The sequence below is a fragment of the Zosterops lateralis genome (genome assembly GCF_965231275.1).
Source record: "Zosterops lateralis genome assembly, chromosome: 21".
Classification (NCBI taxonomy): Eukaryota; Metazoa; Chordata; class Aves; order Passeriformes; family Zosteropidae; genus Zosterops; species Zosterops lateralis.
In genome coordinates, this window is record NC_139781.1 from 5653998 (window position 1) to 5667463 (window position 13466).

Below are 13466 nucleotides of genomic sequence, written 5' to 3' on the forward strand. Positions count from 1 at the left end.
GCACGGGCCGCCCCGCCGGGACCCACCGGCAGAGGGGCCTCGGGGGGCTCGACGGGACGGGGTCGTCTTCGGGGGAGGGGGGAAGAGCTCTGCTTGCGCGAGGGCGTCGCCACGAGGCCCGGCTCCGTGGGGTCCCACGGGCCTTGCCGGAGGGACCCCGTGGTCGGGAGAGCTCAGGGGTCCTGGAGGGCCACCGCGGTGCGGGCGGGGCTGGAACCGGGGCGTCGCTGCTGAGCTGGGGCTTGTCCCCACCTCTGAGCATCCCACCTGCGGCGCCTCCCCGAGCCTTTCGTTATCGCCGGGTTCCGGTTCCCTCGGCGGCGGCGGGGGCCGGTGGTCCCGCCAGGGGCAGCGGGAAGGGAGCGGGCAGCTGCCTGCACAAAGCGTCCCTGGGCGGTAGCGCCGGAGCGTGGCCCGTGGGCTGGGAGGGTGCCCCGCCAGCCAGCGAGGGGCCGGGGCTGATCCCGGGGCCGCGGCCGTGCCCAGAGCGGCACCGTGCATGTGCTGGGATGGAGCCGTTCCCGTCCGCTGGAAAAGGTGTCCGTCCTGGGCCCCGCTGGCTTTCTCCACCAGCTGTCCTAGTCCTCTCCAAGGAGGCCGATGTCCCGCCCTGGGCACGCCTCTGTGGCATCGCTGGGCACTGTCCTGCTCTCCCTGTCTCCACTGTTCCTCCATCCCATGGCAGAGGCCATTGGGGCGCCGAGTCATTGGTGCTGCTCAGGGCTGTGCTGTGGGTGTGGGGTTTGTTTGTTTTGGCTTTTTTTTCTTTCTTTCTTTCTTTCTTTCTTTCCAGGAAGCGCTTAATGTTCTCGTATTTCTGGCTCCCTTTGCCACTTGAGATTTGGCAAAGACGCCAACCAAGAATGGTTCTTAAATGTCAAACTGGACAAGATGTTTTGAAACCCCCTTAGACTGAGGCGGAAATGTCAATGTGTTGTAGCTGGTGACTTTCCATGTCTGTGATGGTTCCTGGCCCGTGTGGGCAGCAGAACCCAGCACAGGGGCTGCAGCCATCCTTGGAGGCAGCGTTGTGGCTGTGGAATACAAGCTGTTGTATCTTGGAAGTTGCCCTGAGTGCTCCAGAGGCTTGAAGGGCTGGGAGTCATGGAGAAAGATCTCCCTGGTGTGAGCCCTCGGTGTGGGTGAGGCTGGGCCCACTCAATGGGCTGTGTGCTCTCAAATGTTTGCCTTTTCCATGTTTGTCACGTGGAAAGAGCAGGAGAGCTGGACTGTAGGATGGGCAAAGGAGGAGATGCTGGTGGAAAGGGGATTGGAGTTCTTCCCAGCTAGCAGAGGTGGAGGATGGCACCTGTCTCTTGTACCTGAGCGTGGGCAGGGCTTGCCTTGGGGTGCTGGGTGAGCGCAGTGTGCTCTGTGTCTGACCTCGCTGGGGCTCCAGGGGTCAGGGAGGCTGCTGGTGCAGGTCTCAGGGGATGAGGGGCCCTCCCTGTTTTCTCCTGCCAGACACTAGGAGGGAAAAAAGCAAAGACCAAACCAAGAAAGGTTAGAAAGAGGAGCTGCTTGTCCTGCATTTCTTCTGAGCACCTTTGACCACTGCTGCCTGCTGTTGAGGAGGGGGAGTGATGGTTCCTTGGAGTTTTTGTGAGGTCCATTCCTTCTGAGCACTTCTCCCCCTGACCTTTGCCTGCTGCTATCACCAGCGCTTGGATTTGGCATTTCCCCTTCCTTACACCCCATGCAACAAAGCTTTGACATTCCTCACCTGAAAATACAAAAAGTCACATTATGGCCTTTCTCTGAGCCAGTCTGTTCAAAGGGAAGTTCCAGGGCTGTGCAATGAATTCTAAAAGCCTCTGAGCTTTCCCTACAGCTGTGCTTCTGCTTTCCTAGGCCTGTGGAGGGAGGTGTCTGTGCAGAGGGAAGGTATCTGGGGTCAGGCTGCTGAAGCTGTTGGTAGTTTTTGCACGTGGCTGGGCTGAAACCTGTGCCTGAGCATTTCTAGGCTCTGCTGATGCCCCAGCCTTGGTCTGGGCAGAAGTGTTTGGATACAGGGCTTTATGTGTACTGAGGAGTTGCTTTCCAATGTAGCTCCCCTCTCTGCCAACACCTTCTCCTTTGTGCTGTCTCCTGGTGCCCAGATGCAGACCCACAGCTTTGTTGGCTCTGCTGGGCGTGTTTGCAGGTGTGTCACTCACATTTGCTGGGTCTGGGATCCTTGGGGCAGGCAGGTGATCCCTGCCTGCTGATAGTGGTCTACAGCATGTACACCCTCAGGGATTCCACTTCCAGCATGGAGCTCACCCCAGGGGACAGAATCAGGCCCAGCTGTAGGAACACCCACACCTTGGAAAGGGAAAAGCAGTGGGAGGGTGCAGTGGTGTTTTTATCAGGCTGCTGAGTGAGAAGGGCAAACATCCTGGCACAGGCACAGCGCCGCGATGGCACTCACAGCAAGAGGTGCCGGCTCACCTGTTACATACTTTCCAGTGCTGATAAACATGTCCTGGACGTGTTGAACACTGTGAGGATCAGCCCTGGCTCACCTCCCCGCTGCACCCTGGGCAAGCTTCCTGGGAGGGTTTCAGCTGCACAGGAGAGTCAAGATGCAGAGCTGAGGTGGCCCTAAGTTAGGGAGCCAAGGCAGGAGCACTGCTGGCTGGGGGTGATCTGCTGGTAACTGTCTCAGACTGTTTTAATATGCAGTTAAAAGGGTGCCCATTGCACCTGGGAGTATCCTGTGCTCAGTCCTGGGGTATCCTTCTGGGAGGGAGGCAGCAGGTTTACTTTAGGGCTGGCTGCTCCTCTGCTCTGTGCCCTCCTACAACTGGAGCAAATGTGGGTTGGTGGCTCCTTGGAAGACCCTTCCTAGGGCAGGACTCTGTTTGCTGTCTGGGGCTTAAAGCCAGAGCACCCCCCGTGTCCTTCAGTTTGCTGCAGCCAGCCTGGTTTGTGCTTCTTGTCATGTCACTGGGCTTTTCCCACCCTTCCAAGCAGCATGGCCACTCCAACAAAACTAGGAAAGTCCCTTTCTGTGGAGTGTCCCAGCTGGAATGGGGGCATTTGAGAACTTTTCCCTTGGGCTGCATGCAGGGGGATGCATATGCCATTTCTGGAAGGGCAGTGGCACCACAAGTTGCCCTTCAATACCCCCACCCTGATGCCAGGGGTGGAGAAATCTCTTTTTGCCCTATGTTTTCTGTCCAATCCCAAACAGTGCATCCTCCACACTTGCTGTGGAGAAGAGTGTTGCACGAGGAATGTGAGTCTGTGTAGCAGGAGCAGTGGTCCCCTCCGTGTGAGGTGTGCAGGGAATCTGTGCCCCCAGCAGGGTTTCAATGACCTGGCTGGGGACAAGGGTTGTAGTGGTGCTTTCTCGGGGAAACAGCCTTTCTGTACCAAAGAGGGTTTAAGAAGAAGCTGTACCCACTTCTGACAGATGCTCAAGAGCTTATGGGTATTCCAGGGCAGAATGAGCTGTGTGGGACAAGAGATGTGGAGTGGGATGAAGCTCACTTCCCTCTGCTGAGAGCTCCATAAAACCCTGGTGCTGCTTTGGTGGCAGAATTCAGTTTTCTTGTAAAATAAGCATTGTCCATGACTTGCTGCATCTGTGTTTCCCTCTGCCAGCAGGAAGGCAGATGAGGCAGTGGGTGCCCCTTGGCATGGGGCACCTGAGGGTCCTCATGGTCTCCACATTAAGCAACTGACCCTGCCCAGTGTTGCAGCAACTCTGGATGTTGCATGGCAGGAGAAGGGGCTTCACACGGAGTTTCCGTGTATCACTTGGCAGTTTTTGTGTGTGTTGCCTTTTTTTTTTCCCAGTCCTAAAGTAAAAATGTGTCTTTGGCAGATGGGTGTAGCAGGGGGATACCCAGGCTGTAGGGCTGGAGAGTCAGGAAATGCTGAGCTGCAGCTGCATCATCCCATAATCCCAGCCCTGCTTTTGTCGGCACTGACAGTCCATGGGAGAGGGGCTGGCTCCTGAACAAAGCCCACAGAGCATTTCTGAGCAGTGTTGCTGCTCTCCCCTTGAGATGTGGCTCCACAGGCCCAGCAGAGCTGTGGCTCTGCTCTGCAGCAAGCTCTTGCCTGCACAACTGAGCTGCTGTCCTCTCCTTCCCAGAATTAAAACTCAAGCCACCTCTAAACCACTGGGTCATGGAAAAGACTTTTTAGGCAAGTCTAATAGCACAGATGAGCCTGGTCCCCTCTTACCTCTGACTGCAGGATGCACCCAAGGGACAAAATCAGGGGTGTGAGGAGAGATCTGGCAGTGTGGGCTGTGGCAGTGCCAGCAGCTTTCCTGGAGCCACAGCTGCGCTTTCCCCATTCAGCCCTGGGTAGGGAGGCCCGGTGCCTCCACCCTCTGCATGTCAGCCCGACCTTTACACCCGGCTGAAGGTCGGGCTGGCGCAGCAGCCCTGCCGGGGTGGTGGCTGCTCCTGCCCAACTGCCTGGCAGGAAGGTGCTGGTGTCTTCTGGAGGGTTCCCCAGCTCTTCCTGCTCATCTCTGCTGCTGGGATGTAGAAGCAAAAGGTGAATTCCTCCTCCTTGCTCCTCTTCCGAAGGCAGGGACTTTGTGTTTTGCCTCCCTTTCCCCATTCTTGCTGAGGAGAAGGTCTTTGCTACCAGCAAAGCTGTAGCTGGGGACTCCCCCAGTGACTTGTAGTTGTGTCTCACCACTCCAACTGGTGGGCAGTGGTCTCCTGGAGGAGGTCTCGTTCTCTCTGCATGTTTTGAACTGCTCTGTAGGTCAGCAGCTTGCCAAGTCCTGCCCAGCCATTCACTCATGGAGCTGCAGCTCAGCAGCAGTGCGGGTCACAGCAGCCCTCGCCTGAGCTGCTGTGTGGGCAGTTGTGGTGGGGTTGGGAGCAGCTGGAACCCTGCCTGCTCCAGATGCCCTGCCTGGACTGCTGCAGAGTTCTGTAACCCCTTTAAGCTTTGTGTGTGGGGACAGAGAGGCTCGTGGGCGAGATGCCTTTGTGGACGGCCTGGCTGGGCGTGGGGACCATCCCGAGGGCAGCTGTGCCTGCACTGACCAGCCCTGTCCCCACAGAGTACAGCCGCTTCGAGTCCAAGATCCACGACCTGCGGGAGCAGATGATGAACAGCAGCATGAGCTCGGGCTCGGGCTCGCTCCGGACCAGCGAGAAGAGATCGCTCTACGTGCGGTAAGGCTGCGCAAGGGGCAAAGCCAGGGGGGTGAGGAGAGCACCCCGCCTGCTCCCGGGCTTCCTGAGGAGGGGATGGGCACAGCCCCACAGCATGGGGTGCACAGGGGTGCTTACAGCCCAGCCTGGGCCGTGCAGTGCCTCTGAGGATGTGTCAGGAGCGTGAGTGCAGCGGGTGCAGCAGGGAGAGCAGGGGTTTTGCTTGTCAAGGCTGGGTGCTCGAATGCCTCTCCCAAGGGCTGCTCCAGCTTGGAGAGCAGTGGGCTCTACAGAGCCTGAGTGGCTGCTGGCCAGCCCAAAACACTGAGGACCACTGAAAAACAGGGAAATGGTGGGCATCTAGCCCTGCTTCTGCCCCAGGCAGCTCATGGCAGCTTTCACGGCACTCTCCTTGAACCAGCTAACAGGCTTCTCCTTGTCTCCTCCTGCCGTTCCTGTGGCAGGATCTGGCTGGATGGGAGATGAGCTCTTAGGAGGATTATTGCTCTGAGCCCTGAAAGCACTTTTGGTCTGGAGCCAGGTGCAGGACAGGCAGGCAGGGGTTAAACAGCCATGCAGCTCAAACTGCTGCAAGTCCTGTGCAGACAGGAGAACCCCTGCCTGCCTCCTGCCACCTCCTGCCTGCCACAGTGCCAGTGGGATGAGAGCTAATGAGTAATTTTAACTTGGTAATTAAAATAATCCTGTAAATCCTCGCCCTGCACAGCCTGTTGCAGGTGAGGCTGGCAGGAGCAAGGGATGCTTCTCCTTCCCTGTGAGAAGGATGGCAAGGCCCAAGGCTGCATGAGCTTCAGCCTGCATCTCCCACTGCATGGCTGCTCCATGCAGAGGGACTTCAGGCATGGTGGATATGTTGCAGGCCTGGCACAGCAGGAGGGGAGAGCTGCAGCTCTGGGTTCCTGCAGTTCACACCTTCCCACAAGTCTCTGCAGGGATCTTGCTTGATTTAGCATCTCAGGCCTTCCTGGGAGTGTGCAACAAGCTGGGTGCAGTGTTGAATAAACATCATCTTGTTAGTTCTGCCCTCCCTCCCCTGCTGTCCTGTGGACACCCTCACGTGGAGGAGGGTTTAGGCTGGGTCCAGCTTGAGTTGAGCCTGTTCTCTGCCTGGAAGGGTGCTCATGTATCAAAGTATTCCTGTGAACCAGAGAGCTCCCTGTTGGCTCCGTGCTACTTGTAGCCTTTCTTAATTCTTGGTGCATCCCCCATGGGGCTTTGGAGGCCTCCACAGCACTGTTCCCCTCACACATACCTAGGTGGAGCTGGGCTGTGCCTTGCTAAGAGGGTGATCCTAGGGGAGAGCTTTTCCCCAGTGCAGCCCTTCACAACACTGCTCAACACACACCCTGCAAACGTGCTTGAAAGAGCTGCCGGGTGCCCAGGCTGCCCCAGCCCTTCTGGGCGGGGTAGTTTCAAGCACAGTTTACCCGAAACCAGCTGAGCTGCTGTGCTGTGGACAGGACATCAATTACAGGACTTGCTACCCAACTGCTTGAGTCAGCCCTGTGTGGCTGCATTGCATCCTGTATGCTGTTGAAGGGCTGGAGCTGGGCACCCCACTGCCTGCTGGAGCCCATTTGAGGGTGCTTGAGCTGATTTTGAGGGTGCTGGAGCTTTGTGCAGCAAAGGCAGGGGCAAGGCAGGTTCATGTCCTGCCTGTCACCTCCCTGCACTGCCGCAGGGCAAAGTCTGCCAGCGCTGGGGCCGTGCCGGGTGGGGATGGAGGTCAGGCAGGCAGGCATTGTGCCTGGGCACCAGGAGGAAGCCATGGGAGTCCTTGGTACTGCTTCCCTGCCCTCCAGCCAGGCCATCTGCTCTTGTGGCTCTGAGTGCTGTGAGCTGGCCTGGGGACAGAGCAGAGCTGCCGTCTGGCCCCTGTGCACCCGGAGGAGCACAGAGCCGTGCTGGGTCCTGCATGCCAGCACAGCCACGGGCTGGTCTCCTGGAGCATCGTGCCTTGGGGTGGCCAAAGCCTCATGTGCTGCCTTTGCAGGTGTCCTGCCCGTGCAGAGACCTTGCTGTGCCTGTCCTGGGATGCCTGTAGCTGCTGCCAGAGGAGCGTGGGCTCTGTGCTGCTCTGCAGAGCAGGGTGCATGGAGTGGGCAGGGCTCCACAGCCTGCCTGGCTCTGGGAACCGGCCTGACCAGTTCCCCAGGGCCTTGGCCAGCGGTACTGACCTCAGAGCAGCCTGTCAGCCACATGCAGCCTTATCTTTTGGCCTGGAGCTGCCTGCAAGGCTTGATTACCTCTGGCCAAGGCACCCGTTGGTGCTCTGCTGCTGGCTCCAGCCATGCTGCCCTGTAGAGGGAACAAGCACAGGAGCTGCCCCAGCCCTGAGCAAGCTGGGAAAGGAGAACAGATCTGGTGGTTGAATGTATCTGTATAGGGCAGACTGGGTCTTGTCCCAAAGAGCCCTCCCCATGGGGCAGCCCTTCTTCTCATTCAAGACCCAGCCCCAAGTGCCCTGAAAGGTTTCATAGCCCAGCACTGCCCTGGCAGAAATGCCCTCCATGCTTTGCTGCTCCACAGGGACGTGCCACAGGATCCCTCAGCCCTTCCACTCACAGTGTGCTTTTAGACCCTTTTTGGAGTCCCCACAGTGGAAGGGGATAATGAACAGAAGAGAGGATGTCTCTCCTGCTTGAAGAAGGTTGATTAGGGCCAGGATTAAACCAGCAGCAAGCCAGTGTTTGCAGTGCCTGGGATCATGCTGGCCTGGGGCCAGCGGGGCCAGTGTCCCAGGAGCAAATACAGAGGTTGTGCTGCCAGTACTTTTAGTGACTCTTGCCTTTGTCTTTTTGCAAGTTGATGCATCAAAGCAGACACAGTTTGTGTGATCTGACATTAGTAGAACAAGTTGCAGGTGAAGCCACTGGGAGCAGCTTATGGGTACAGGCTGCAGTGCTGTGTGTGATGTACATGTGCAGGAAAAGTATTAGTGCTCCTCTAGTAAAAAACCCAAATCTTTTCTATAGCTGGTTAGTTTAATTTTGAAGATAATTTTAAACTAAATAAACTGTTCTCAGGGGAGATATTTAGGGGTATGAAAAGGATCAGTTGTGGAGGCAGATATATATACTCTGACATGCATTCCTCATTCACAGGCTCTATACATAAATAAAGGCTGTGCTCAATGCCTCGGTGGCCTCTGTCTGTGCAACCATTCACCAGCAGTGGGGTCTGATGTTCCCCATCCCATTCCCTGGCCCCACAGCCACAGAGGGATGGTGGGGAGGAGCCTCCTGCAGGCTGCTGCTGTGGGCCTGGGATTGCTCACTAACCACAGATGCTTTCAGTGCATTTATGGCTCATGTGCATCCTGCAGCTGAGGTCAGCAGTGAGTTCTCTCAGTGCAGCACTGTTGTTCCTGCATTGCAATCTTCAGGGCTTGTGCTGAGCCTGCCAGCCAAGGGATGTGCTGGTGGCTGGCAGCACTGCTCACCTTGGCAGGGTTTGGGTTTAAACTTCTTCAGGTGTGAAGGTGACAGTGCCCCAGCAGGTTGGCAGTGCTGCTGCTCTGGCTGCCTGGCCATGCTCAGAGAAGGCATCTCTCCTCTCTGCTCCTCCACAGAGCCCTGTTTGACTATGACCGGACCCGGGACAGTTGCCTGCCCAGCCAGGGGCTCAGCTTCTCCTACGGGGACATCCTGCACGTCATCAATGCCTCTGATGATGAGTGGTGGCAGGCCAGGCTCGTCACCCCCCACGGCGAGAGTGAGCAGATTGGGGTCATCCCCAGCAAGAAGAGGTGAGTGTCCAGCAGCAGCAGCTGCCACACTTGGTGACCCCAGGATTTCCCTGAGCTCTGCAAGCCCTGCAGCTCTCGGGGCTCTGCTCAGGCTGGGATCTCCTTGTGGTCCCAGTCCACCTGTCCCTGTGCATGTGCAGGGCACCTTGGGTGCAAGCTGGGGCTGTGTGCAGGTCTCCCTAGGCAGGTGTTCTCCAAAGCTGGGTGAGAGGTGAGTGGTCAGCCCCCTCTGTGGTCCCTGTAGGGATGGGGCATTGGCATTGGCCAGTCTGGATCTCTGTGAGAGCAGAGTCACAGCAGCAAGGGCTGTTCCTTGTGTCCTCTGTCAATCTGCCCAGCTCTGTAGCAAGGTCCCACTGTGAGGTGGGAAGTCACAGAGAGCAGAGGAGCTGGCTGCTGCTGTCTTCAGGTCTGCACAGGCAGCCTTGAGTCTGTCCTCTATCCCTGTTGGGAAGCTGGCTTGGCTCCTCCCTGCTCCTGCAGACACTGGCCCAGGCCAGGCCCTGGGAAGGCAGCTCCAATCTGACCCTCCCTGGGAAGGAGCTTCCATTTGCCAATGGGGCTAGCATTCAAGGGTGCCTGGAGCTGCCAGAGGAACCACATGGGCAGCATGGAGGGCACATGGATGGGACTAATGACTTTTTCTCTCTTGATCAGGGTGGAAAAAAAGGAGAGAGCACGGTTGAAAACAGTGAAGTTCCACGCCAGGACTGGCATGATTGAGTCCAACAGGGTAAGTGCTGATCTGGGGCTCAGTGGGCACCTGGAACTGGTAACTAGTGAGGGCAAGATGAGTCCCAACAGCAGCAAAAGCTCCTCATGGGGCAGCTCAAACAATCCCAAGGCAAAGAGCTGTGTAACTTGACCTGCCCCAGGCCCACATCTGCTTGTCACAAACCCTCTGTGAATATGCAGTGATTGAGCAGAGGAGCCCAGGATGGTGTGAAAGTACTGGGGAAGGACCCATGTTTGGAGTGATGGGGTGTCAGAGCTCATGGCTTGGAGCTGCCTGCAGGTAGCTGGTGAAGGTAGCTGCCCTCACACCTCACGAGCAGTGCCTAACATGCCAACAAGCAAGGAAGAACAGCCTGGCTACCCCTGCAGAGCTGCCGACTGCCCCATCAGCTTCCCAGCATCCCTACCACATGTTTTTCTCCATGCTTAATTTTTTTCCTGCATTACAGTTCTCATGTAATCTCCATGATTTCATTTGAGGGTGACTGCCCTGACACAGCTCCTCATTGTCTCTTCATTTTAATTTTCCCCACATGCGTTAAACACCATTGTTTTTTCTGTCCTCCCTTCCATCTCCACGTTCTTCAGTCGATCAAAACGAAACGTAAAAAGAGTTTTCGCCTCTCTCGAAAGTTTCCATTTTACAAGAGCAAAGAGAACCTGGCCCAGGAGAGCAGCGGACAGGAACGTAAGTAGCAGCTGGCCAGAGAGGGCAAGCCTGCACCCCTCAGGTTCCCTGCCCTGAGGGAAGAGATTCCAGCACATTTCCATAGCCAGGGGTCCTGGCACCTGCCTGTATTCAGGTCTGTGCTCCACAGTCGTGCCAGCAGCTAGGGAGAAATTGCAGCTTGAAATGAAAGCAACAGCTGAAGTTTGGCACTCTCTTCCTCTCTCTCATGTTCAATGTCTTCATCTTTTCATCCAACTTTACACCCACCCAACTCCCTGCTCTGCTTCCCCCTGCTCTCCCCCCTTTGCTGCAGGCTCTGCTCACTCCCTCTGCCTGCTTCCATCCAAGTGAGGGGCTGGCTGCCTCCTGCAGAGCTTCTCCTGTCCCTCTCAGGGCCTGGGGAGGTCCCAGCTCCATCTTCCCTAGAAGTGACTTACAGCCTCACATTCCCACTGGAGAGCCCTTTCAGTGGATTAAGCCCTGTGGACACAGGGGAGCCATGACCCTGCTGCCCACCCATGACTGAGGCACATCTTTGGTACTTGGCTACAGATGTTGGGGGTCCACAGCTCTCCCCACCCTGGGACTCCCAGTAAAGGCAGGTTGTTTATCTTGTTGCCCCAAGTCCTGATGTGGGCAGCACTGGAGCTGCTCACCAAACCTCCTCAGAGTGGTGAACTGCATCCATCCTTGGGCAAACATCCAGGCTGGCAGTGCCCACACCTCTGGAAAGGGGCACTGGACAAGGCAGAGCTGTGTCTGTGCCCCAGTGCCAGCACAGCAAACACATCCCCTCCCCTCTGGGGCTGCCTTGGGTGTCATACAGAGGTAGGAGGCTGCTGCTGGGCTGCTCCAAGGGCTCCCTGCATCCCTCTGCTGCCCATGACAGGCTGGTGCCAGCTTTTGGTGTTTTTAACAGACAGCGCAAGCCTCTGGCCTGTGCTGAAGGTTGTCTGTGTGTCTGCCTGTCTCCAGTAGTGCCTGGACATGGCTGAGCTCCAGTGAGTTCCGTGCTGAAGCTGAGGGCTCGCTTTTGGCTGCCCTGCAGTGAGATGACACAGCATAGGGATGGGGCAGAGTACTCTTTTTACCTGCCTGTGGCACAGACACACAGCCCTGTGCTCTGCCACTGTCCATCCCAGCTTGCAGTGATGGGGGGGTCTCTGCCTCACATTTGTGCAGACATTGTGGTGTGGGGCAGCTGACACACATAGGTGGGGAAAAAATGTGTCCTCCTGCCACATGTTATAGGACTGAGTGCTGTGTCTGGCCCCAGAGTGGCCAGGCCGGGGAAGCACAGAGCCACTGTGCCCTCCTGTACACTCCACGAGGAGAAACACTTCAGCCCCTGTGCCAGCAGCTCAGGGCTGCAACTGCTTGGTGCCAGCCGATGCTGCTGTGGCTGCCCTGCCCTCCCCAGACCCAGGGTGGCCCCTGGGGGCTCTTTGGCAGAGAGGGTGAGCTCGGGGGGCGGAGGGGGTCCAGCTGCACAAGGCAGGATGTTGGCAGCGGGCTGATGGTGTCAGCTCTGAAAGTATTTAACCTCACTTGCAGTTGCAGCTCTGGGCCGTTCTGCACTCCTGTCACTAATGCTGGTCTGGCTCTGTCTCCCCCATCCCTCTGACTCCCCTTTCCTGCGCTGTCTTCTCTCCCCCTCTCCCCCTTCTTGCTGTCTGTGAAATCAGGACTTCCCTGGGTTAAGTGACGATTATTATGGAGCAAAGAACCTGAGTAAGTTGAATTCCGATGCGCATTGTTCCCTTCCTGTGGCTGGCGGTGCCTTGGGGCGTGGCTGGGCTCTGGCCGGGGCCGCTGTGCTTCCCTGGCTGCGGGGCAGGAGGAGCCCCGGGTGCTGCTGCGCTGCCGGACCCCGGTGTGCCCCCGGAGGCTGCGGGGCTTCAGGTGCCGCTGCTGTACGTGGGGCGGGGTGGGGAGCTTGCCTGGGGGTGCTGGCCGTGCCCTAAGTGCCTGCTGCACCTCCTCATCCTCTTCGTCCTGCTCCTGTCTGGGTTGGTTGTTGCGTTAACACTCGGAGCCACTGCCAGTGTGGGTGGGAAGTGGCCGTGATGGGCCTGCTCTGAACGGGGTGGGTGACAACATTCTGAGGTGTTCCCACCTTTCTCTGGGTTACCACATATGCAGAGCTGCAGAATAATGACAGGAGCCCCATGGTCTTCCCAGCTGAGGCATGAGTTCCCTGCCAAGCAGTGCAGAGCCTGACTGGGGCAGGCAGCGGCCAGCAAGCCTCTGTGGGGTGGTCGCAGCACTAGGATCAGCCTTGAGCAAGCAAAGCCCCAAACTCTGTCCCATTCTGTCACTGTCTTGTCTCTGTTTGTCCCAGCCCCGTTCCCAGAGGTAGGCTCCCCCATCCCTGTGCCAGCACAGCCGTGCCCTCCCCTGCCCGCTGTGTGCATGCTGCACCTGCTCCCCTGCCAGCATTCCCCTCCCTGTGCACTCCACCTTCCCTGGGCCTGGGAAGCCCCAGTGCCTTCACATCTGCCAGGCAGGCCCTCCTGGCCTCCCTGTCTTCTCCTGGAAGCATCCCCCTGCATGTCCCTGGGTTCCCAACAAAGGGTGAAAGATGCCGCCCTTGCCCATGTGGCACAGACTCGTCCCAGTGGGTGCTGGGCTGCAGGTTTTTCAGGAGGCCAGTGCTGTCCTGTGCTTGGTCAGTAGTGCTGGGTGACAGCCTGGGTGCCCCTGTGCCTCCTGCCCATGCTCCTTCTGAAGGGGATCTCTCTGGTTGCTTTGCAGAGGGCGTGACATCAAACACCAGTGACAGCGAGAGCAGTTCCAGTAAGTGTGTGTGCACCTGCTCTCCCGCCCCATGTACGTGTGTGTGTCCCCGTGTGAGTGTGCATGTTTGGGCACTTCCATCTTGTCTCGTCCCAGTGGTGGTTCTGAGGCTGGTCCTTCCTGCTGGTGACACTGAGATGCTGCGGCCAGGGAGAGCAGGGGCTGGGGAGTAGGAGTGAACCTGCCTGCTTCACTGCTCTCTCCTGGCTGCAAGGCTCTGCCCCAAGGCAGGGTGGTGGGTTCCCAGGCCATGATGATCCCCCATCCTCAGTGCCTGCTACAGGAAGCAAAATGGCCAGAGGCCAGGCCTGTAGCATAGATGGCTCCTGGAGCCCAAGCCTGTACAAGAGCATGGGATCCTGCTGTAGTACATGCTCCCTTTGTC

At 57.7% G+C, this 13466-nt stretch overlaps 1 protein-coding gene across 3 annotated transcripts in view; it reads left to right on the top strand.

Moving 5' to 3' along the window:
• DLG3 (discs large MAGUK scaffold protein 3) overlaps positions 1 to 13466 on the top strand; it is a 78178-nt gene that overhangs the window by 57133 nt on the left and 7579 nt on the right. For 2 of the 3 annotated variants that reach the window (XM_083876391.1, XM_083876389.1), the window contains 5 exons: positions 5018 to 5132; positions 8704 to 8880; positions 9538 to 9613; positions 10204 to 10303; positions 13040 to 13081. In XM_083876391.1, the coding sequence (XP_083732517.1) occupies positions 5018 to 5132; positions 8704 to 8880; positions 9538 to 9613; positions 10204 to 10303; positions 13040 to 13081 (510 nt within the window). Of the gene's footprint in view, positions 1 to 4391; positions 4498 to 5017; positions 5133 to 8703; positions 8881 to 9537; positions 9614 to 10203; positions 10304 to 13039; positions 13082 to 13466 lie in introns of those variants that run through there. The other variant, XM_083876390.1, reaches the window with a different exon arrangement.